The 22647-nt window shown below is 48.5% G+C and overlaps 8 protein-coding genes across 8 annotated transcripts; 4 read left to right on the forward strand and 4 right to left on the reverse strand.

Moving 5' to 3' along the window:
• Nucleotides 1-1181: 1181 nt before the first annotated feature.
• TRIVIDRAFT_33293 (uncharacterized protein) lies at nucleotides 1182-3495 on the forward strand (the record flags this gene model as incomplete). Its single annotated transcript, XM_014104473.1, has 3 exons — nucleotides 1182-1432; nucleotides 1494-2479; nucleotides 2561-3495. 3 exons carry the CDS (start codon nucleotides 1182-1184, stop codon nucleotides 3493-3495), a joined length of 2172 nt encoding a protein of 723 aa, XP_013959948.1.
• A 2640-nt stretch (nucleotides 3496-6135) lies between these two features.
• On the reverse strand, nucleotides 6136-8026 carry TRIVIDRAFT_114907 (uncharacterized protein; the record flags this gene model as incomplete). The annotated part of the gene is made up of 4 exons (XM_014104474.1): nucleotides 6136-6465; nucleotides 6520-6811; nucleotides 6881-7301; nucleotides 7354-8026. Coding segments are annotated over 4 exons (1716 nt in total), but the record flags the coding sequence as incomplete, so codon positions are not given.
• A 1275-nt stretch (nucleotides 8027-9301) lies between these two features.
• On the reverse strand, nucleotides 9302-10890 carry TRIVIDRAFT_32348 (uncharacterized protein; the record flags this gene model as incomplete). Its single annotated transcript, XM_014104475.1, has 2 exons — nucleotides 9302-9415; nucleotides 9484-10890. The coding sequence occupies 2 exons, from the start codon at nucleotides 10888-10890 to the stop codon at nucleotides 9302-9304; spliced, it is 1521 nt and encodes a 506-aa protein (XP_013959950.1).
• Nucleotides 10891-12113: 1223 nt separating this feature from the next.
• TRIVIDRAFT_62419 (glycoside hydrolase family 95 protein) lies at nucleotides 12114-14498 on the forward strand (the record flags this gene model as incomplete). Its single annotated transcript, XM_014104476.1, has 1 exon — nucleotides 12114-14498. The coding sequence occupies one exon, from the start codon at nucleotides 12114-12116 to the stop codon at nucleotides 14496-14498; it is 2385 nt and encodes a 794-aa protein (XP_013959951.1).
• A 1434-nt stretch (nucleotides 14499-15932) lies between these two features.
• On the forward strand, nucleotides 15933-16841 carry TRIVIDRAFT_136541 (uncharacterized protein; the record flags this gene model as incomplete). Its single annotated transcript, XM_014104477.1, has 1 exon — nucleotides 15933-16841. A coding segment is annotated over one exon (909 nt), but the record flags the coding sequence as incomplete, so codon positions are not given.
• Nucleotides 16842-16943: 102 nt separating this feature from the next.
• On the reverse strand, nucleotides 16944-17668 carry TRIVIDRAFT_219514 (uncharacterized protein; the record flags this gene model as incomplete). The annotated part of the gene is made up of 2 exons (XM_014104478.1): nucleotides 16944-17156; nucleotides 17246-17668. The coding sequence occupies 2 exons, from the start codon at nucleotides 17666-17668 to the stop codon at nucleotides 16944-16946; spliced, it is 636 nt and encodes a 211-aa protein (XP_013959953.1).
• A 414-nt stretch (nucleotides 17669-18082) lies between these two features.
• TRIVIDRAFT_189483 (uncharacterized protein) lies at nucleotides 18083-20791 on the forward strand (the record flags this gene model as incomplete). The annotated part of the gene is made up of 3 exons (XM_014104479.1): nucleotides 18083-18236; nucleotides 18314-19694; nucleotides 20713-20791. The coding sequence occupies 3 exons, from the start codon at nucleotides 18083-18085 to the stop codon at nucleotides 20789-20791; spliced, it is 1614 nt and encodes a 537-aa protein (XP_013959954.1).
• Nucleotides 20001-21649, reverse strand: TRIVIDRAFT_32256 (uncharacterized protein; the record flags this gene model as incomplete). The annotated part of the gene is made up of 3 exons (XM_014104480.1): nucleotides 20001-21226; nucleotides 21288-21399; nucleotides 21452-21649. 3 exons carry the CDS (start codon nucleotides 21647-21649, stop codon nucleotides 20001-20003), a joined length of 1536 nt encoding a protein of 511 aa, XP_013959955.1.
• Nucleotides 21650-22647: the final 998 nt, after the last annotated feature.

Here is a 22647-nt window from a genome sequence, read left to right on the forward strand (position 1 = left end):
CATACTAATTCCAATTATATCATTCGTAAATTGAATTAGAGCTGTGGACTCATAGCTGATAGGTTATGAAACAGCCTCATCGCCTACATCGATCCGGCGACATCTGGTTTCAGCTCACGAAGCGAGACGTTTCCACAGCCAGATTCGGCATTCCAATTACGCCTCATATTGTTCTCACGTTCTCGCTAGATGCTATCGTGTAGTGACATATCTTTAAATAACAGCATGTCACTACATTGTGGAGCACTTTGGCTATTTTATTCTATTTTGTGGCGTTGCTTCGATTGTTCAAGGTAATGATGATTTATCGGGTTAGTATAAGCACCGAGTATGAGCGTGCTCTCCCGAAAGGGTCGTGCAGGAGAAGGGTCTTCCTGCTGCATTCCGACAAATCAGCTTCATCAGCGAAAGCTAAACTCAATTGCCCATTTTTGTTTGTTGCCTGACATATCGATCGATATTCCTTACAAGCGCCCTTACCATTCCGCTCATGGTACTCGTTCAGCCATCAAAGATGACCTGTCGTGGTGTGCATTTAATTACCATTTGAATATGTCATATAACCATTCTTTTGTTTGTGTTTCTTTAGTTGAGTGGAAAAGTATTTCTATACTCAATACCCAAGCTATTTGCAAACATTGAGCTGAATGTCAATGAGTATTGTTCAGTCGGCTCTCGACTTTACTAACTCTCAATAGCTTGTTAGAGAGTCCCATGTCCTGAACGAATTAAAATTTTAACCAGTCAGTTACACGTCAACTTCCCAAGCAGTATTTAGATTAACCAATGCATGCGATGTGAGAAGTGTACTCCTTGTCTTAAATTTCGATCAATAGTAGGTGATGTAATCGGACCTGTAGGGTAAAGCGCCATTCAATTGCCTCCAAGCTGCTATATTTGTACTCAGCTGATGGAAAGAGAGCGCCAGTAGTAAGATGCATATAGCCGCCACCAATCAGAAGTTCCTACAAGTAACAAGATTGGGTAGCAATGGGAGGAGCCTAATACCGTAGAAATGGAAGAGCGATACTGAACAACGACATCCAGAGTAATACTTGTGCCTGTGCATATCCATGTATTCTTCGCAAGCAGTTGATTGGTAGGCTTAAAAGCGGAATTTCATTGCTCTATCCAGGTGGATAGACACTAGAGCATCACCACATGGGGACAATTCAAGCACAATGAAAAGCAAATCACGGCCACATCACCGCAGTATTCGGCATAGCCAATTTCGCGACAATACTGTTATCCATCAGGGCGATTCTCACATTCATCTGCCTGTTCGCCCAGCCCGGGCTTTGACTCACTTCATTCCATATCCGCGAAATGAAGACTTCATCAACCGATCAGACATTGTTGGCAAACTTGACGAGCTTTTGCCACCGTCTTCGGATTTCCACAGTGCCGCTCTTTGTGGTCTAGGCGGGTCAGGGTATGGCTTCTTTCATATGATTGACCTAGCATTTACTGAGTAACCTTACGTGAACGGATAGAAAAACGCAGATTGCACTCGATTATATATACCGTCGATGCGGTACTCATTCTGTCTTTTGGGTACATGCGGATACTAAAGCAACAATCCTACATGATTATAAATTGATCGCGAGGAAATTTGGTGGCATAGACGAAAAGCTTGATGACGAAGGTTTATTCACGGCTGTTTGCAACCGGATTGAAGAGGAACCGGAGTGGCTCTTGGTACTCGATAATGCCGACGATCTATCGTTATTTGGAGTCGGAATGTCATCTAATTCGTCAAAAAGTCTACCCAACATTATCCCCCGAGGGCCCAAGGGGCTTGTTTTATGGACGACTCGTGACAAGCGCATCATGGGAACACTGGTCGGTACTTTTCGAGCAGTTGAAGTGGGTGATATGTCACTTGATGAAGCAAAGATACTTCTTTCAATAGCAGCGGCAACGACGCCGGACAGAGCCACCAGTGAAGACGTCAAGAATATCAACAAACTGCTTGAAAGCCTTCAGTATCACGCCTTGGCAATTTCCCAGGCTGGTGCCTATATGCGGAGAACGTCAACATCAGTGCGTGAGTATATAACTATGCTCGCACAGAAGAAGAAAAGGCAAAGGATCCTCGAGAAAAGCGAGTTTGATCGACATCGAAAATTTGGGGCTCCCAACAGTATTTTAGAGACATGGAGCATCTCAATCAAGCGTATTCGACAAGAAAGCGAGCTGGCTTATAATTTGTTTCATACTATCGCATACTTTGATAACCAGAAGTTTTCTGGAGAATTAGTCGAGCTTGCTGGAATAGAGAGCGGCTTTGACTGGGAAGGAGAAACAGATGAACTGGAGGAAGCTATTACTCGGCTTAAAGAATTTTCCCTCATTTACCAACGCGAGAAAGAATACGGCCATCGGATGTATGAAATGCACAAGCTTGTGCAGGAGGCTGCCCGATACAGGCTGCGTATGGAGAAGCCATCGGAGAACAGCCCAACTACAAGAAGAACCAGTGATGTTCTACAAGATAACAAAGGAGGCTCAGAGGCAAAAGATGAGTCATTCTTCGCCACGCGTGCCTTGAATATTATAGCATATATGTCCGAAGATCTCCATGAATCGGGAGAAGCGCAGGTAATAGGGGATGACTATCTGGCACATGCACTTCAGGTAGTTGAATCGATGGAGCTTTGCGGAGAGGGGGCTGCCACAATGAACAAGCTTTCTGCTATATCAGATCTTTTGGGGGATCTCAATGAATGGAAAGAGAAAGAGCGGTTAGATGAGAGGATATTAACAATGCGACAGAAGAGCCTTGGAGTGGAACACCCCGATACGCTGAAAACTATGGCTGCTATCGCCATCACGAACTTCGGGCAGGCTTTCGCAGATCGGGATCCAGCAACACTTAGGTTTGATGTTTTTTACAAGTGGAGTAATTCCGAATATTACATCGAAAAGGCATATGAAATAGGAACGGAGGTGTTAACGCTTCGACAGAAGGCTCTTGGGCCAACTCATCCAGATACAATCGCAAGCTGGAGGATCATTGTAGAAGTGCAATGTGGGCAAGGCCGATATGGTGCTGCTACGAAGATTGCACAGAAAATCCTTGGTATTCAGCGGAGAGTCCATGGAAAAACCCATCCAAATACATTGGCAGCAATGGAGGATCTCGCTTATGTCTATTATATACATGGACGGGATAAAAAAGCTCTGCATATCAGAGAAAAGATATTGAAGCTTCAGAAAGAGCGAGCCGGCGGAAAAAATCTAGCCACCATGCTAGCTATGTATAACCTCGCCATTTCCTGGAACCAATGTGGGAGACATCGCGATGCTCTTACTCTTATGAATGAGTGCTACAAGTTGCAAGAGGACGTCTTTGGATTCTTTCACCGGATGGGACTTGGATGTAGTTGGTACATAGGAGAATGGGAGGATGAACTCACCGAGAGTGATGTACAAGACGTCACGCACAACTCAGACGGGCGAAGTGAGGAGATGGCCGGTGTGGCCATGGCCTAATTATTGAAAGAAGCTGAAATATTAACACATGGTCTAGTGAATCCGACATAGACATGAAGCATATTATCGACTAGAGTTGTGTCATATTGATATTCGTCAAATGGGTCTCTGTTGCTGAGACTTCAAGCATCGAACTGTGATGAAGCCATTTGAGTGTGATTAGATGTGGAATTCAAATAGATGTATTTATGAAATGTAACATCGCTACCTAGGTAGGTAGGTACATGTACTTTGGATATAATTGATATACCAGCTAATACTCAGGTACGTTATTATCTTTTGTAGAGATCTACCTGTTCTGGGAGTGGCGGAGTGTTCTGTTGGATACATGCTAGTCACATACTAGTTCAATGAAGCTGACAAGAAATGGATACAACTGCCCGATACGCCCATTGAGGATGAGGTGTGCAGCTGGTTGCTCAATTTACAGCAAGAGTTGTTGGTTAACGAAAGAGCCGCGTATTTCAGAAGCGCTGCAGAAAATAGAGTTGGCACCGAAGCGCAACGACAGCTGGACCTGTTTGTGAAGTTGAAAAGAGGGGAGGTGGCTGACACAAAGCACGACTGGAAAGATGTGTTGGTTGTGGGTGAGCTGAAGAAGACGGACAAGAATTCCAAGGCCCTATGGCTCCAAATCGGTAGCGCCGTGCGAAACATCTTCGCAGCGCAGCCAACGCGCTTCTTCGTTCATGCTTTTTCATTGACCGGGACCGAGATAGAGACATGGGTCTTTGACCGATCCGGGCCATACAGCGGCGCCGCCTTTGATATCAACGATGAGCCGGACAAGTTTATCCAGATCATGTGCGGTTATTTGATGATGAGTGATGAAGAGTTCGGACTGGATACCTTTACGACACAAAAAAAAAACAGAATGTTTGTCACCATACCTGTTGAACCCCGTGTGATGAAGAGGAAGCAAAAGCTTGAACTCGATTCGGATCCGATCGCCCACCAGCGAGCAATCGTCTGTCGTGGAACCTCGTGCTTCCGAGCCAAGGATATCAACGCGACAGAATCCAACACTGTGGTGAAGTTTTCATGGGCCTCCAGCTTGCGACCACCCGAGGCAGATCTGCTCAGCAAGGCCCAAGAACGTGGTGTCAAAGGGCTTGCAAGGATGGTTGGTTATTGTGAAGAGGTTATTAGTATCAGCAAATTACGTGAGGGCCTTACCTTTTCGACTCCGCACAAGTTTCGTAACGTACCGGGCAGTTTTAGCATGTCTCTTTCAAAGTCACAACCGCTCAGCCGCTCTTTAGGCCAATTTCCTGGCCTTAGCATTGCTAGTAGAAAACGGAAGCCTGCAGATGGGGTAAGCCGCTCGGCCGAATAGCTTGTTGTCGAGGACAGAACGCAGAGCGAACGAAGATGAGAATGAGAACGAGGATGAGACCGAGACCGAAAACAAGTCGACTTACTCCACTCAGGCACCGCAAGGTACCAGCCTTGTTCAGCAAAATGATGCCCAGGTGGCATATGACAACCGCATTTTGCGTGTTCTGGCCATCTCTCCAGCTGGGCGATGTGTCAATCAGTTCAGGTCTATCCCAGAGCTTCTCACATGCCTTTGCGACGCCATTAAAGTGCACCGATCGCTATATCAGGACGGGAAAATTCTGCATCGCGACATCTCCGAAAACAATATCATCATCACCAACCCGGTGACTGCCGATGGCTTTAATGGTATGCTTATAGATTTGGACCTTGCCAAGGAAGAAGGCAAGGGCCCCAGTGGTGCCCGACATCGAACTGGCACGATGGAGTTCATGGCCATTGAAGTCCTCCTCGGAACCGCACACACGTATCGTCACGACCTTGAGTCGTTTTTTTATGTTCTTATATGGCTCTGCGCCCGTAGAAGCTGGGCATTATTAGGTCGTCGGCAGCCTCAGGAAAGTATGCTGCAGAGATGGTATACGGGAGATTACGCAACCATAGCGCAAATAAGCGCGGAGATATGGATAGAAATGGGTTGGAAACCATCTTGATGGAGTTCCCTGATGCGTTTGATTGCGTCAAGTCTTTGTGCAGGGCCGTCAGGGACGTTCTATTCCCACATAGAAATGGTCTTTTCACTGGCACTCCGAAGGATTCCGAATTGTTGTACGGTCCAATCATTGCAGCATTTGAGGAAGCGATAAGCGACATTAGAGACTGAGACTGGGATGTGAAGATTATGATAGAATACCCTGTTGCTCTGTCTTCCTAGATCTATTTATTATATCTACCTAGATCTTACCCCTGTTTTTTTTTTTTTGGCCGTTTCTTGAAACATGTATTACATGGAATCACCCGTCACCCCCTTATCAAGATCCAGGAGATATGCCCACTTGTTACGTTCCGTTATACCGTAGCGCCAACAGGGCAAAAGATTAGGCCAATAATCGCAATTATAGCAATTATTGTAACGGAACCAGCTGCTTATAAGGGATCTACCTGTTACGGCGGACCAGATCGTAACACCACTGGAGAGGAGAGGATTCAGGCCATAAACCGCATACAACTCGATTTAACTCGACGAATATACCCTGTGAGCATACACCTTTGCTTTTACATAGTATTGGCAATTGTCTTCAAATTAGATTAACGTTTTCAAAAAATGGTTTCGCTTTTTGCTGTGCTCTATTAAGCCTCCGTATGCAGCCAGCCAAAAGTATCTAGCAACTCAAAGTTAAAGTCCAGAGGCTCTGGAAAGTCGTATGCTAGAGATGCTCGGGGGCTATGGCCGTCTACACTGCCATTCAAGGTATGATCCAGCACTCGTTGTATAATCACCTTGCAGTCCATGCACAAATCCCCATTTGGTGCGGATGGACGCACCCAGTCGAGAAAGCCTACCAAGAGACTGAGGTTCTGTATGATGCTCGAGCGTGTTATTCGGGGATCCTTGGGATGTTTGCCTGTAAACGTTGGGTTGAGCAGTTCCAGGCAGAGGATACCGCCTGCTGGTGCGGCGTGGGCCATGAGCTTGTTGAACGATTAGCAAGTTGTTGAAAGAATGCGCCGGATTGCTCTACTCACAAGCCACTCAAAATTGCGTCGCATTGCTGCGAACCGGTCTTTGTGCGTCCACATGGCAAGAGTCAAAATGAGCATTTCGAAGCTGAATAGTAGCAAATTGCCTTCTTCTAAGCTGCCATTTAGCAATAGCAGCCTCTCCAAGAAGAACATTGTCTGCAAATGTGTTAGACGAATTAGTATCCTGGCGTAGACGGACTCGGTATCTAGCTCAGGATCTGAAAAGTCCTGCGAATCATATTTAAGATGGACTGGAAATCCCGCAAGTAATTCCATTTCCCGGTCTTGTATGTTTCTACTCAATTGCGTAAGTTTCTATTTAGTTTGAAAAGGGGGGAGGGATGACGCCTAAGCAGGCACGTACCGTAGTTCATCAAGAGTTATGCAGACGCGACAACCCAGTGCAATCTCAATCACTTCCTCAAAAAGGCCCGCTAACATACGGCGAGCTCGAATGAGTGTTATCGGATAGATGCGGCCCTTTGTGTTCCAGCCGCGAGCATCCAGCCCTTGAACGGCCTTCTGCAGTGTTGCCTCATCTGCAATCAGATCTTCCTCACTAAGATCAAGCGGTAGAGGTGTTGTGCAGTATCGACGATTAATCAGCGGTGGTCGCCCGGAGAATGCAACGCAGAACTTATCTGCATTGAAGATCTGGGCAACGAGTCGTCTGTTACTCTCAGAACATAGCGTGGGTGTATATGGAATCTCCTTCTCTAGAGCATGTAGCCCCATGAAGGTCATCATGGCCACAGCCGCGCCATGAGAGTACCAAAACGATCCAGCTGTTTAAACAGCATTAACACGAAATCTGGCTCTGGGACAACATATACTTACCCGCATCACCGTCCAAGACGGACACCAGAATGGATCGACGTCGATGAAGATCCAATAACACAGGGCTGCCATCACAAAAGTGCCGCGACAAATCAATGCAATAATTTATATACGTTCTCGAAAGCTCGTGAGACCCCTTACCAGGAATCCACTCAACGTGACAAGGCCGGAAAGAGTTCATGGTATCCATAAGACGCTCCAAGCCCCCCCATATCAGACCGATTGACTCCCATCTGAGATTCCCACCACAAAACTGATCCATCCACTGATGCGGATTATCCATGTCTCTCATAGGCTGAGCAGTGTTGTTGCATATCATCTCGGTAATTCGTTCTAAATCAGGACCAGTTCCGTCTGGGTTCTTTCTGAGCAGGTCTTGAACCGACTTGGTAACGCGGGCCAGCGCGACTTGCGTCCAGCCCTTCTGAGTGCAGTCTTCATCGCGAAAGGCGATTTGTTCATTGCATTGGCCTGGAAGAGCCTCCAAAACATAGATGCTCATATGGCGCACTATAGGGGGGAGCTGGTTGAAAGAGTGCCTGGGAGCCATCCGATCATCGGCGCCAGATTGCGATAGCCGATGGTCCGCTCCTTGACCCTGGAGCAGGCTCAGACTTCGTTTTGTCTCTTCATAGACGATGGTATGGCTAGTGAAGCCCATGTAACCGGAACTGGGAGAGCCGTGCCCGTTTGAATGTCCATTCTGATGACTCGACATTGGCGATGTCTCCGTGTCCACCGGAATTGGTGGCCTCACTTTCTGACGCCGGACGCGGCGCCGTGGCTGAAGCACCGCTCCAATCGTGTAGGTGCATTCGCCTGCCTGGTTTCTCTTTTGACATCGGTTGCATATTGGTCGAGCGTGATCGCAGGCGACTTTTCGCGCGCGGCACTGATCGCATGCCTGGAGCCGCCCGTTTAGACGCCGTAGAGGCTCGTTGTCGTTCATCTTGATATTGGCGATGAGAGTAGATGGCGAGTCTCATAGCGAAGGTGAGTCGAGTGAAAGGCGTATCTGTAAGAGATGAAATTGATACTGCTTAGTCATTTTATATTAAGCAATTATATGACGTAAGAGGGCTGGAAGCTAAGCAAGATGACTATGTAAATACTCGTATTTTGTCAACAGCAACACAATGAAAAAGTATGGAAGTTGTTTCCTTCAAAGAAGTGTACGAACTTTGAAACAAGTTATACTTGGATGTAATCATTAATGGGGAGATTGAGGACAGGTTTCCATCAAAAGTGGCGCCAATCATGAGGCTGGCGGATGATTAAGTCACCCGTCAATATAAGTTCAGGTTGTCTTGAATCCTTCAAAGAGCCTATGCCAAACTTCTTCAACTTAGGCTCAATATGGATAATTCTAGCGTTTGTTAATTATTTTTATAGCTCTATAGCTGCTCTAGTTTCGTACCTCTTATGGTAGTATACTTATGGTTCGTAATAGTTGAATGAAGGAATTGGTGAGATCCCCAGTGATTCGCTCCACCGACAACCCCAACGCTGCTGGTGTGTCTTCATTGCCAAGAGATCTAATCTGTCATATCTGGAACCGATAGCCGGCTCATACTTCAGCTCTTACTGCAAGATGTCCACTGTGGATTTGGATCTCCGCGTTAATTTCCCGGCAACCATCTTAGGAAGAGCTAAACCAACCCTCTGAGCAGCACTAGCCGTCTTCGATAGTGAGAAGAGTGAGCATTACTTCTGGATTGATGGTTTGCATTAGCTGTCTCATTAAGCGAGATAGTATTGTTGTTCACCAGCGTGTTATCTGCCCAAGTGCTCATCTACTGCAATGAATAACCACATCCTATCTCATTGTTCACCTAATTTGACTGCTGCGTGCATGCAAAATGACAGTTGTGTAAAGACTCATTATTGGTATTGATGGCTCAAAATACAGCATTATTAAAGTATTACTAGCCCAATAGTAGCCATCTCTTTATACCCTCACATCATCCTCATCCTCAAACTTGTACGACGCAAACTTTCTCGCGGGAACGCCCCTTTCAAACATGATATCGAGCTCTTCGTAGGTTCGGCCCTTGGTCTCCGGCTGTAAGGAAGTAAAAGTGTCAGTCAACTATAATTGAGCAGGGGCATATTATTCCAAGTTGTACTTACCATTCTGAAGATGGTCCAGATGAGGGAGAAGACAGAAATACCACCATACAAGAACTCAATCTTGGCTCCAGCACCCGCAGCACCTGGGTTCAGCAAGTAAGGTCCAATGACAGAGGTAACAAGTCCAGTGAGGGCATCAATCATAGTAGCGATGGCAATCGTCTTGGATCGAAGCTTTGTTGACGGAGTCTCGCAGACGACGACATAAGTCAACGGGCCGAGGGTTGCCTGCCAGACAAACTGGAGAATGATGAGCAAAGTAGCCTGAGCCCATCGGTATGAGAAGTTGGTTGTATAATCGTGGGCGAACGTCAGGAGAGCGACGACGAAGAGCGTGGCGACCATGAAGCTGAGGCCGAAGATGTACGCGGGACGACGGCCGAGGTAAATAAGAGGGATGGCGGAAAGACAAGTGCCAACAAATCCGACGCCGTTAAGACCAACTCCCATGTCGAATGCCTGGACGTTGTTGAGACCAATCTGCTCGAAGAAGTAGGTTGCGAAGCCGACGGGGTTACCGCTAAAGTTCTGGATGACAAACAGCAAGATGCAAATCTCCATGCGGCGACGGTTGTGCCCCTTCCAGCAATCGGCATAGGTGGTACCGACTTCCAGCTCTCGCTCGAGGAGATCCGTCTTGACCATCATGGCAAGGGTTTCCTTGGTGTTGATGCCGGAATTTTTCTGAACAAGCTTCTCGAGGGAGCGCTCGGCCTTTTCCATCTTATTCTGTCGAACCAGCCACCAAGGTGACTCAGGGGCAAAGGGGAGACCGGCAAGCAAGACGACGGGCCAGATCCACTGGATGGCAAAGGGGATCTTGTATGCCCACTGGTCGGGTCGGTTGATGAAGCCACGGGTGATGCCGGTCTGGATGAACTGGCCCATGACATAGCAGAGGTTGATGTACCCAGTGAGGAAACCACGGAGACTGAGAGGAAGAACTTCTGAAGCATATGTCGTCGCAATAACACAGTAGCCTCCCCAGACGATACCGCTGAGGTACTGACTGGCCGTCAAAACACCAATAGTGTTGGCGAAGAATTGCATGAAAGTCAGGATGGCCGTCAGAACAAGGCATACTGCAAACGTCTTCTTACGACCAAACATCTCCATGGGGAACGAGACGAGGTACGCTCCCACAATCTGACCGACCAAACTGCCCATGCCCATGGCCACCTGCCATCTAGCGGGAATCTGATAGCCTCCGTGATCCGGGCCGTAGTCCACACCAAAATGCTTCTGGAAGGCCGGCAGCGCGAAGAAGTTGCCGCTGATCTCAATGTCGTAGGCGCGCATGATGATACTCAGTGAGATGAACATGGACCAGAACGCGCCCTTGCGGTAAAGCTTGAAGGCCTCCCAGTATCCAAGTCGATGCTCCGTGGCCGTACCGTTGTTGGCCATGGCCTCGCTGATGCTGGCCATCTTGCCCGTCTCCCCCGCATTGGTGAGCTCGTGCTCGATGTTGCTGGCGACATTTTCAAGCGCCGTGGTATGGGCCTCCTTCTCCATGGCGGGCAATTTGCAGACGATCTTGACACTTTGAGTTGAGAGGAGACAAAGAGGCAGAGAGAAAGGTGTTAGGACAAGCCCTTTGAACCAAAAGGCGCTTTGAAGGACAACCAAAAAGACCCTGCTCGTTACCACCAGTCGAGTGTTACATGCATCGTATTTATGTGTTTTGTATTGTCCAAGTTCGCAATAGTCATCCCCAGACTAATAGGGTCAAGTTGCGGGGCTCCGCAAGATCAACTTAGTGCATCCTGGTTCTGGGGAAGCAACACGAGCCGCATGGAGTTGAACGAGCGGCCGTATTCTTGCCGAAGACTGCTCTGTTATTGGCAGTTGGAAATCATGTATCGAGATGAGGGTGAGATCCGTCGGGCATTTGTGCTGGGGTTTGCCATAATGACTACATGTTGTCTGTATGGCTGCTTTCAGTGTCAACTAGCCAACACCGTTTGAGTTGCAAGGGCGTGAAATGCCGTCGGCTTGGCCCTGTCCGTTGGATAGATCAGCCTTCGGGTAATTTCATTCTATAGATTCACGGCTTTTGGCAGTCTTTTTAACTAAACTATTGAAATTTTTACCATATAAAAGCTGGTAAAGTTGGTCAAACATCGAAAGACTTACAGGTCCATGTTTCGGACGAAAACCCGGCATGTAGCATCTAGTGGCGCTCGATCTGGGCCACACTACTCTCGGACCAATATCCGGCTCAATATCCGGGTGTAATTCCAGCCAGATCGACCAATCAGCCAGGGCCCTAGACGCGGGTGAAGCCAAGCAAGGCCAAGAGTCTACCCGAACAATGCTCCCGCATCTTAACCCCACACGAACAGCTGACTCTTTTTTTGCTCCGGCTGCCGGCTATCGTCGTCGGGGAATTGCGAGCTTGGGGTTCTCGGCTGTCTTTATTCGTGATGAATTGGATTTGCTTGGCACTAGCAACGGTTCTTAGACTCACGAGCCGTGGGGAAGCTTATGCAGAGTAGAGCTCAGCTGCTGAAACATCTCCTCAGCTGCGAACCGAACCGAACCTGGAAGCTGCATACATGTCGTGCTCTTTGCTTCACAGCTCACACATAGCATAGACGAAGCTTGATTCGCAACTTCAGCTCTTCAAAATGTCTTCAGAACATAGACTCCATTATACTACTCCCTCAACAACATTCCCTACTTCGCTCCCTCTTGGCAATGGCCGTTTCGCGGCCTCGGTGCTCTCTTCCCCCGCAAAAGAAACCTTCATCTTGAACGAAGTCTCCTTTTGGTCTGGAGAAACGCAGAAGGCAGGTGGAGGACTGGCAGAGAGGCCCGAGGACCCCAAAGCCGAGCTAAGAGAAACACAAAAATGCTATCTCAACGGCGATTACGCTAAAGGAAAGAAACGAGCGGAGAAGTATCTCGAGAGTAAAAAGCGCAATTTCGGAACCAATCTTGGCGTTGGAACGCTTGACATTGTTGTCAATGGCCATGAAAGCATTGGCCAAGTTAACGGCTTCGAGAGAGAACTACGATTGGACGAGGCCGTAGCGGAGACAAGATATACTATAGATGGCCGCCAGTTCAAGAGAAGATCCTTTCTGAGCCATCCTAATCAAGTGCTCGTGGTGCAATTCGACGGTGATGATCTGAGTGGACTGGAAGTCGTGGTCGGCGTCCAGGGCGAGAACGAAGCATTTACATCCAAGATCAATGATGATGGAAAGCTCGAGTTCAATGCACAAGCCCTCGAGACGGTTCACAGCGATGGAACATGCGGTGTCAAGGGCTATGGCATTATCGCAGCAACTGTCGATGAAGGAAAAGTCGAGCATCGAGATACCAAGCTTGTCATTTCAGCAAAGAAGAACATCACAATATTGGTGACCTTCAATACCGACTACAGCGAGCCGAACGAGGAATGGAGAAAGAGAACTACTCTACAGCTGGAAGAGGCTCTCAAATTGTCTGCGGCTGACCTTCTCAAGGCCCATTTGGAAGATTTTCAGCCTCTATATCGTCGGATGAGCATTTCATTGGGATCCAAATCCAGTACTACAGCCAGCATCCGTACAGACCAACGTCGGCAGAACTTTGAGCCTTCTGGATATGCTGATCCAAGCATGTTTGCACTGTACTTTCACTATGCCCGTTACCTTACCATTGCCGGTACCCGTCATGATTCGCCCCTGCCGCTACATTTGCAGGGTCTATGGAATGACGGCGAGGCTTGCAAAATGGGCTGGAGCTGTGATTATCACCTTGATATCAACACGCAGATGAACTACTTTGCGATCCTGAACGGCGGTTTCTCCGATCTTATGCAGCCTCTCATCAATTATCTAATAAGACTTGCTGCGAGCGGCCAGCATGCTGCTCGTGCTTGCTATGGCTCCGAAGGTTGGGTTGCTCACGTCTTTAGCAATGTTTGGGGGTTTGCAGACCCTGGTTGGGAAGTTTCGTACGGCCTCAATGTGACGGGTGGTCTTTGGATGGCAAACCATCTTATCGAGATGTTTGAGTATTCTCTAGACGAGGGTTTCATGGCCAACGATGCATGGCCGCTGTTGGCTGGCGCAAGCAAGTTTTTCCTTAACTACATGGTTGAAGATCCAAAGACGGGCTGGCTGCTCACGGGCCCATCCGTAAGCCCAGAGAATAGCTTCTTCGTTGTCAACGGTGATGGCGAAAAGGAAGAACATTATGCGGCCCTAGCACCGACTCTTGATGTCGTCTTGGTCCGCGATCTTTTGGCTTTCTGCGAGTACGTGGTGACAAAGTTTAATGCTGGAAAGTCCAATTGGGAGGATGATATCCAGCAATATCAAGAAGCACAGGCAAAGCTACCTCCATTCCAGATTGGCAAGAATGGCCAACTTCAAGAGTGGCTGCATGATTTCGAAGAAGCTCAGCCTTATCATCGACATCTCTCCCACACAATGGCTCTATGCCGGTCAGCGTTAATCTCAGCTCGACATCAGCCTGATCTAGCAGAGGCAGCGCGTGTGACGCTAGAACGAAGGCAAGGCCGCGACGACCTAGAAGACATTGAGTTTACGGCTGCCCTTTTTGCCCTCAATTACGCCCGTTTGGGAGACGCAGAGAAGGCCGTCGCACAGATTGGCCACTTGGTGGGTGAGTTGAGTTTTGACAACCTTCTCAGCTACAGCAAGCCGGGTGTGGCGGGTGCCGAGGCAAACATTTTCGTCATTGACGGCAACTTTGGAGGTGCTGCAGCTATTGCTGAGATGCTGATCCGATCGATTATTCCTCGTCTGGGAGGACCAGTGGAGGTGGATCTGCTGCCGGCTTTGCCCGCGGCTTGGTCTGAAGGGACAGTAGACGGCATGAGGGTCAGGGGAGGCTTGGAGGCTCATTTCGAATGGCATGATGGGAAGCTGGACGGTGTGACGTTCAAAGCCTCTGCAGCATCGTCGTTGGTTGTGTTTTATGGCGAGCATCGATTCGAAACGACGTACCAGCCTGGAGACGTCATTAAGCTGGGCCCGTCGCTGCAACTGCAGAACTGAAGCGGTTTAGATAGAAGAGTAGAAGTACTTGTGAGCTCAGGCTTGGAAAAGAGCATGATAAAATTAATGATGTAGCAATATCATCGTTGTTGATGGTGAAGATGAAAGTTCATGCCATGTTCGGCTCAACTCAAACCGCCGGCTCACCTGCTTTGGTCCGAACCCGGACTTGCTTACCAGATCCCAGTGCCATCAGCAGCGCGCTATAGTCCACTATAAGATCTAGCGAATAGCGCCAAGACCACTATACTGCAACGTCTATACCCGTTAGGGAGCAGCGAAGGAGTGGAGGATTCAGATGCCATGGATGTGATGGTGTGTTAGGACCAGGTTGCGAGAATCTATAGGCGGTTTGTTGGTATATAGTTAGGTTATAGACTATAAGCTATTCGACAGCATAGGGAGTTTCCTATCCAGTAGACGAGAGATATCTAGATATGCTGTGTAATTATAAGCAGAGTTGCATGTCCTTGTACGAATATTATACTCTTCATATACTCCCCATTGACTTATAAATTCCTCGTATGCCGCTTGGCGGCGCGGCACATTTCGGACTTCGCAGCTCGACTGTACATACCTGTGCGAAGTCCGCAGAGTCGTCGACTAAAGTCCGAAAGTCTTGCAACAGCACGCAAAAGTTGTGCCAACGGGCTTTATACCGTCAATCTTTGAAACCAGGAACCAGATAGTCAGGCGGTGGCGCTAAATGACATGGAGCTGGAATCAAGCATCTCAAAAACTCTAATCTAAATGACTAGACCCATGTATTGACACTTGACTTGATCCATCATTGCCCTCCCCCTCCATCGCCGTAAAATACTTCTGCCCTCTTCTTTTGCTTCTTCACTCGTTCTAGCATCTCTTTCTTGATTAATAATCATCACGACATTACCTAATGCCTCCATCTCGACGGTGCCTCTCTTAGTACATATGCAGTCTTATCCAGTCCAGCCGGCCAAAGTCATGAAAACCACACGGTACGCCACCTCTCGACAAAAGGCCTGCCAACAATGCTCCGTCGCCAAAGCACGGTGTGACCGCAAGGAGAGATGCTGCTCAAGATGTGCTCAGCGTGGCCTCGCCTGTCTTTATCCACATTCCACCTCTAATCTCCCGTCAACCTCAAGTACAGCATCAAAACCACAGAGACAGACATCACAGCCTCATAGCCAAACTCACATCCCCGTCTTCGTCGACAGCAGTGATCCCAGCCCTCTGCCCAGCTTCTCCCGCGCATCTGGCGGCTCTCTTCCGAGCCCTGAGCGCGACGAACTGTCGCCACAGGGCACTCAAGATCCAGCGACGCCGTCAGCTCACACTGGCTTCGCGGACAACAGCCCCATCAGCTTCTCAGCACCAGCAGCCGCAGCGAGGGCTGAGTGGCCAGTCACGCAGTCGCTCGATCCTCCAGCCTCGGTTCCAGCGCTGCAGCCGGAGTTTTTCGATTTTTCCAACCTCGATCTTATCTGCCCCATCAACCCGGAGGAAATCAGCAACCGATGGCTGAACGCGTACATTCCGATCCCCGGCCAGAGCGTCAAAAACTACCCGCCCACCGTGGCCGCGTTTATCTACCGGCTCTTAAAGTCCTACACTGGCATGGCCGTTCATGGCCGCGGATTCCCGCCGTTTGTGCACACCTCACAATTAACCGCTGTGAGCCCTAATCCGCAGCTCTCTAGTTGCCTAAGTATCGTCCGGATATGCGACAAGCCGCTGCCGGGTAGCGAGAATGCCACTGCTGAGATTGTGCAGAGGGAGATGAACAATCTCTATGAACAGCGCGATACGTATGACCATCTAGCGCTGCTCAGCGCCTTCCAGGCCTTTCTCATGTACACCATGGTCTTATTCTTCAGGCTGAGTCAAGGCCTCAACCCTTTTCTGCGTCAGGCCATGATGAATCTCCAAGAGTTTGCGTGCGTGACAGCTCGCCAGGGGCTCATGTGCCTGTCAGAGCAGCAGCACACGCGCCCCAAGTGGGAAAGCTGGATCATTGCCGAGGCTTCACGGCGGACGCTTTTCACCATGTACCTCTTCGACAGCGTTCTCTCGTCAGAAGATGGGCTGCCGACGTTTCTTGGAATAGAATTAGAAGGGTTGCCTGCAGTGGCAAACAAAACACTGTGGTTTGCCCAGACACGGCGTGACTGGGAGACGGCATACAATATACATCTTGCGGCATGGGATGAGGGAAGCCTCCGGATCAATGAGCTCTGGCCTATCCCTGAAGGTTTGGATGAATCAATCGTTGCAAAGAGACGCCGGAGAGTAGACAGTTGGCTGGAGGATCTGGACGAATTTGGCACCATGCTCTACGCGGTCACAAGCTGCACACACGGAGGGTGAATTGAAATATTGCGGCACGTTTTAGTTGCCCTCTAATTAATCATAATCTATAAATCATTCATCTATCCCATCACTACTATTAAGCCAACTCTACAATTAAGAATGCTCTAGAGCCTGCAGTGCTTCTTTGAGTGTAATGACCTTGAGATTCATTTTTGGCATGAGTGAATCCAAAAGCACAGAAGAGAATTGCTCATGTTGTGATACCGGCAATTCCAACACGTTATCCGAAATCACATAGATGTTGTAATCCAAATCAAACAGTCGATAGACAGTGCTCATTACGACACCCGAAAGACTAAGGCCAGACTGATTTGGAGCAAAGTTAGTTGCAACAATGCGATGTAAAAAAAAAAAAAAAAAAAAAAAAAAAACTCTGCTTTAAGGGTTTAACTTACAATGATGACAGTGTCGATGTTATTATTCTTGAGGATATCTTCCAGATCATTGCCCGCGCCCCCATACCATCGTACTTTCTGAAGGATGATATCCTCACCATCGATACTTAGGTACTCAGGGACCTTGACAGAAGGACTATGCTCGTCAAAGGTAGCAAACCCCTGGACCAGCTTGGTAAAAGGGGCTTCACTCGGAAGCTCGGCCTGAGAAGGGTTTGTAAAGTACAGGCTCGTAAAGATGGTCGGGGGTCGAGGATCGCGCTTATGCACTGCATTGACCCAACGAGAGCAATTGGTCACGAACTGGCTTCCCTCGGGCGTGTCCTTGACAATGTCGAAGAGGATGTTCATGAAATCCAGGTTCAGGACGGCATATCGTTTGCCGAAGCTCAGGGGGGAGCCGTTGGTTTGCGCGGGAGACATTTTGCTGGATGGACAAATGGATGTGCTCTGAAGCAAGCGGAATTGGGAATATAAGCAATCATCCTGTTTTATTTTGGGTCTGTTCCGTTGTTGCTCCTGAAACAAGGCTCTGTCAGTTGATTCTGGAGAGAAGGCATTTCAGCTCCGGAGATATCCGGAACTCGGGCTGTTGAATGCTATTCAACCATGCTCCAATAAGGATGTCAAGTGGGCTGTGATTGGACGGCTTGAGACAGAGTTTCTCTCAACTCCGGTTGCTCCACGCTCAACTCCGACGTACCAATCCTGAGCTCCGAGGCCCGTTCTTGTACTTACCCCTGTAGAGGGTATATAGAACGATTAAAATCCTTTGGGCAATCCGAATATGTTATAGGCATCGCTAAACCAATACAATACAGATAAGAATTACATAAGATGTCGTCAAAACCAGACAATGATCAAGATGTTGAAAATCCTTCTCCCACGGTAGAAACACCGCCACCCGCCTCGGAGACAAACGAGCCTTACAGTATATTCGACAATCGGCAAAGGGCGTTCATCGTGATTATAGTCTCCACAGCAGCAACATGTAAGTAAACTACTCAGAATCTACTAGAACTCATACTGTTAGCCTCTCTCATGTGACTAATAGTTTCCGTATTACAGTCTCTGGATTCGCGTCCAACATTTACTTCCCTGCGCTCCCAACCATCGCCAAAGACCTCAATGTCTCCGTCGAGCTCGTCAATCTCACAGTCACTTCGTATCTCATCTTTCAAGGAATTGCTCCCAGCTTGTGGGGCCCCGTATCTGATGTCAAAGGACGCCGAGTCGCATACTGCTGCACCTTTCTCGTCTTCGTCGGCGCGTGTATTGGACTTGCCGAGACCAAGAACTATGCCACCTTGATTGTCCTTCGATGTCTCCAGAGCACGGGGAGCGCGAGTACAATCGCCATTGGCTCTGGTGTCATTGGAGATATCACCACCCGAGCGAACCGTGGAAGTCTCATGGGCATCTTCCAGGCCGGCCTGCTGGTTCCTGTTGCCATTGGTCCTGTAATCGGAGGTGCTATTGCTGGATCGCTAGGATGGAGGGCCATATTTTGGTTTTTGACGGCATATGGCGGTGGTTTTTTGTTATTCCTCATCGCCTTTCTGCCAGAAACATTACGATCCATTGTCGCAAACGGTAGCCGAACTCCATCGTCGCTTATCGGCAGATATCCTCTCAGCATATACCAGAGACTCTCAAAGATCAAATGGAACCGTGAGATCTCAGCCGCGGAGCCGGACAAGAAGAAGCGCATCGACATTTTCGGTCCGTTCCGCATCCTCATCAGCAAGCATGCGACTCCTATTATTGTCTTCTTGTCCATATACTACGCCGTATGGCAAATGAGCATCACTGCCATGTCGACTCTCTTTGAGCAAAAGTACAACTTGAAAGAGACACAAATCGGCCTGACATTCATTGCCAACGGAGTGGGCTCCATGATAGGAACACTCATCACAGGCAAAATCCTCGACAAGGATTATAAAAAAGTCAAGGCTGCCTATGATGCTCAAATGGCCCAGACGGATCATGAAAACGGCAGTGAAGTTACTCGATCTGCCACCCAATCGGAGGAAGATTTTCCCATTGAAAAGGCACGCCTTCGTCTGATCCCTATCTTCTCCATCATCCAATGTCTGTCCATACTTTTATTCGGCTGGACCATTCAATATCCTCATCGCGTCCACATTGCTGTTCCCATCATATCCACATTCATCACAGGTTGGACTGCCGTCTCGACACAGTCTACCATCATGACGTATCTCGTCGACATCTTTTCAGACCGAAGCGCTGCGGCCAGCGCCAGCCTGAATCTCGCCAGGTGTCTCTTTGCTGCCGGCGGCACCAGCATTGTGATGCCAATGGTGAATGGCATTGGTGTCGGACTGGCATTTACCATTTGCGCCATTGTTCAGTTTGTTGCGCTTCTGGGACCGGCTATTCAGTGGAGGTTTGCTGCTGGCTGGAGGAAGCAGGCCCGGATGCAGAAAAAGTAAGCATCATCATGCTCAAAGAGTTAGGGTGTTGCCACTGGTTCAATTAACAGAATCGTGTAAATTCCAAGAGTGTATTATAGACAACTGGGCACTTCCACTTGAAGAGATGTCTGACAGCATTAACATTTAGATTGAGAGGAGTAATTATAATACTAATAATAGAATACGGAACTTATAGACTATTACGTTCATCTCCATAAAAGAAAAGAATTCCAATACTGGCACTCTAAAAGAAAGATTAAATAAATGATGTCTAATATTATTGCTTTCTACAAGTCTAAGAAATTCTCATTATTCATAATCTAGTTGTTGTGGCCTGTAGCCACTCCCCAAAAGTACGTTGCCCATGCTCCCAATAATAGAACTATTGTAGCAGTGAAGCAGGCTATGCTAAACTTCTTCTGAAACTCTCGGTTTCTTCCTTCTTCAAAGTCCTCCTTGAGGGCATTAATCTTTTCACCTCTGATGATTCTCTGCTTTCGTGTCCACTGTAGCCTGCCTATTGTAGGATTGAAAAAGCTAAGGCCAACCATTATCGCGCCTACTACGACAGCGCCTGCTGCGAGGACGACGTAGAGGATGATGACATGGTTGTAGCTGTCATTGTCGCGGTCTTGGATAACGCCTGCCACGATACCGATGATGATTGTCATGCTGTTGTTGATAGCAATTTTGATAGCATAGCCAGACCCGAAAACCTCCTGATACCACATACTGGTGCGGATGCTGTCAATAATGACCGTAGGGCCGAGTGAAGCTGCAAACGCATAGATGCCGAAACTGGCTGCGGTTCCTCCAATGGTAGGGCCAAAAGCGGCAAGACACATAGAAAGTAGCATACCAAGACCGCAGACCAACATGATAGTGTTCCGCTGACCTAGTATATCAATGAAGATGCCCAAAATAGGCACCAAGAAAAACCCAAGGTACTGGGACATGGCCGAATACCAGCCTGCAGTGACGGCTGAGATGTTGAATCGCTTCTGAGCAAGCTCAGTCGCATTGGAGGAGAAGACGCTGGCAACGGACGTCTGGAAGAGAGAAAACAAGGCAACGAGCCAAAATGGCCAAGGGAGCCGCAGCATCTTGGTGATTTCGAACTTTTTGTTCTTCTCCGTCAACCTTTCGCCGGTTGCCGGATCGTTGGTGCCGGCATACCGTCGCTCGCAGTAATTAGTAAAGATGTAGAAGAAGACCGTAACCACGTTCGTGAAGAGGTTAATGAAGACGGCACACCAGTACACCCAGCTGAAATTTCCAGTGTTCTTTGCGATGACGTTGGCAGATGCCTGGCCGACGAAGCTGCCGATTTTGCCAAGGCCCAGCTCAAAGCCAAGAGTTGAAGCAAATCCGTTTGAGGGGGCGAACCAGGATGAGAAGACCTTGTACTGAGCGCACTGCGTAGCGACATCGCCAAGTGCCTGAATAACACTTCCAAAGATCATGAACTTGAAATTGCGGACCTGGGTGGCCGCTGCAATGAGAATGGCTCCGACGCTGTAGATGGCGTTGCCCCAAAGCATTGCTCCTGGAGGTTCAAGATTATTAATTCCACATTCCTACAGAGAACACAGTGAGTTTACACGTACTTGCACCACCAATTCGATCTGTAACAACGCCACTGACAAGGATCAGGGCTGTCTTGATGAAGTTCTCGCTCGCATCCAGCGTTGCATACTGGGCGTTGTTGATATGCAGCTCCTATCATTGTGTTAATGGTAATCCCGCATCAAGTGTAAGCAAGAGAGCCAACCTTTTTCAGAGTGCTCTTCATGGCTCCCGTCACTCCGCTGCTCCAGTGAGAGCCAAAGCCAACCAAACTGACGAGAATGACAGAAAGAATCTTCATGCTCGTCGGGATGTTGGTACTCCGCTGCCGCTCAGACGCAGAGTCCGACTCCTCGCCAACCGACACACCAACGTCGGCGGGGTGCTTTTCTTCGTCACCCATGATGCACAACACTCTTCTCCTTACAGAGTACGCAAATAGTATGACCTGATTGAAGTGGCTGGAGCGAACGAACTAAACAGGGCGCCTGCAGCAGTCCCATGGAGGGCGACACTCGAGGCTTTAAAGAAGAGCAGCAAATACAGGCAGGGATCTTATCTGATTGATTGTTTGATATGGGGACTGATTGATAAAGTGCATGATGGCCAAGGTGGATCGGGGGGCCACATGGCCATGGATTTTTGCCCGTTTCGATACCGTGTTCGGACCTTTAGCCGGTTCTAACTGCTCGTACGCAAGCTATTTGGATCGTAAACGTGCTCTCCGAGCAATTTCCACCAGGACAAAACCCGAGAGGTGGTGCTCTGTCGACGATGCCAAGACTCTGCAACAAGGGAGATGCATGACAAGCGCTGACTAGCTAGTAGAAAATTTTCAGCGAGTGCGGAGAGCCGAATGTGGTTCGTGATTTGTTCAGAGTCGCATCTCTAATAGTATCGACATGCATATATACGTGTACAGAGAATCGGGGTATCAAGACATGGTTCCTGGCCCTTGCCGTCCATCATTCTGAGGATGGCGTAAGCGGGCATGAGGATGCCTTGAGGATGCCTTGCTGAGTGTCTTCATGTTGCCTTTCACGAAAATTCTGCTGGCGAAGCTGCCCTTGCGATTGGCCAACAAAGAGTCAGGGTTCTTGGGTCGTATACTACAAGTATATATGAGCACTAGTAAATGGGCCATTCTCCTTGCAAAATGACTCGAGAAATGGGACTTTGAGAGGGTCCTTGAACAGGTGTCGATCCATACAGCGACATTCGATAATGCCTCAGTCTTCTGGATTAGTCGTCGAGAGGGGCTCCCCGTTACGTATTCGTACAAGTCCTTCGTCCACAGAATATGTTGGCCATTTTCGAGGTGGATTCTCTCTATTTCAATAAACGCCGGGCAGATTGAGTGACCCGAGCGACTCCAGACCCGCTTGTCAACCAGAAGCATGG

This window comes from Trichoderma virens (genome assembly GCF_000170995.1).
Source record: "Trichoderma virens Gv29-8 chromosome Unknown TRIVIscaffold_3, whole genome shotgun sequence".
Classification (NCBI taxonomy): domain Eukaryota; kingdom Fungi; phylum Ascomycota; class Sordariomycetes; order Hypocreales; family Hypocreaceae; genus Trichoderma; species Trichoderma virens.